The sequence below is a fragment of the Sinocyclocheilus grahami genome, unplaced genomic scaffold, assembly GCF_001515645.1.
Source record: "Sinocyclocheilus grahami isolate Dianchi unplaced genomic scaffold, SAMN03320097.WGS_v1.1 scaffold423.1, whole genome shotgun sequence".
Classification (NCBI taxonomy): Eukaryota; Metazoa; Chordata; class Actinopteri; order Cypriniformes; family Cyprinidae; genus Sinocyclocheilus; species Sinocyclocheilus grahami.
Genome location: NW_015505602.1, coordinates 24211 through 24613, shown reverse-complemented (window position 1 = coordinate 24613; position 403 = coordinate 24211). Strand labels below are relative to the sequence as shown.

The following is a 403-nucleotide window of genomic DNA, read 5'->3' as shown; positions in this document are numbered from 1 at the left end:
TCAGGGCCACGCGACACTTTCGTCCGTCTTTATTACCTACGGCTCCCGCTTTTCCCTTCTTCTTCTTCTTTTTCTTCTTCTTCCCGGTCTCGTCAACGGGATCCGTGTCCTCTTTGGGAAGGTGAGCGTCTCCGTTCGGTAAAATCTCCATTTGTGCAGCAGCGGACTGCAGCTCCTGCGTCTGCTCGTCCGCCATGATGTGACCGCGCGAGGGATTGTGGGTGAAGCGTACATCATGCGCAGCGGCCGGGATCCCTGTGCGTTCAGCCGGATGGACCTTTTTACTCGAAAGAAGGTCCAACCGACTGAACCCATCCTGATCCCACACGGGGTGTGCTGCATAAAATACCAGATTACAAACCAAGGGCGCAGGTTTGATTGTGGTATTGGTGGTGGGCAGTGT

The 403-nt window shown here is 54.8% G+C and overlaps 2 protein-coding genes across 2 annotated transcripts in view; one reads left to right on the top strand and one right to left on the bottom strand.

The window, feature by feature from the left end:
• The window catches only part of LOC107551412 (methionine aminopeptidase 2-like), a 13423-nt gene extending 13180 nt beyond the window's left edge, over positions 1 to 243 (bottom strand). Inside the window, exon 1 of the mRNA XM_016232995.1 lies at positions 37 to 243. Within this exon, the coding sequence (XP_016088481.1) occupies positions 37 to 196 (160 nt within the window). The 5' untranslated portion in view covers positions 197 to 243. The remainder of the gene's footprint in view (positions 1 to 36) is intronic.
• LOC107551413 (calcium and integrin-binding protein 1-like) overlaps positions 231 to 403 on the top strand; it is a 9563-nt gene continuing 9390 nt past the window's right edge. Inside the window, exon 1 of the mRNA XM_016232996.1 lies at positions 231 to 331. Coding sequence (XP_016088482.1) covers positions 236 to 331 — 96 coding nt within the window. The 5' untranslated portion in view covers positions 231 to 235. The remainder of the gene's footprint in view (positions 332 to 403) is intronic.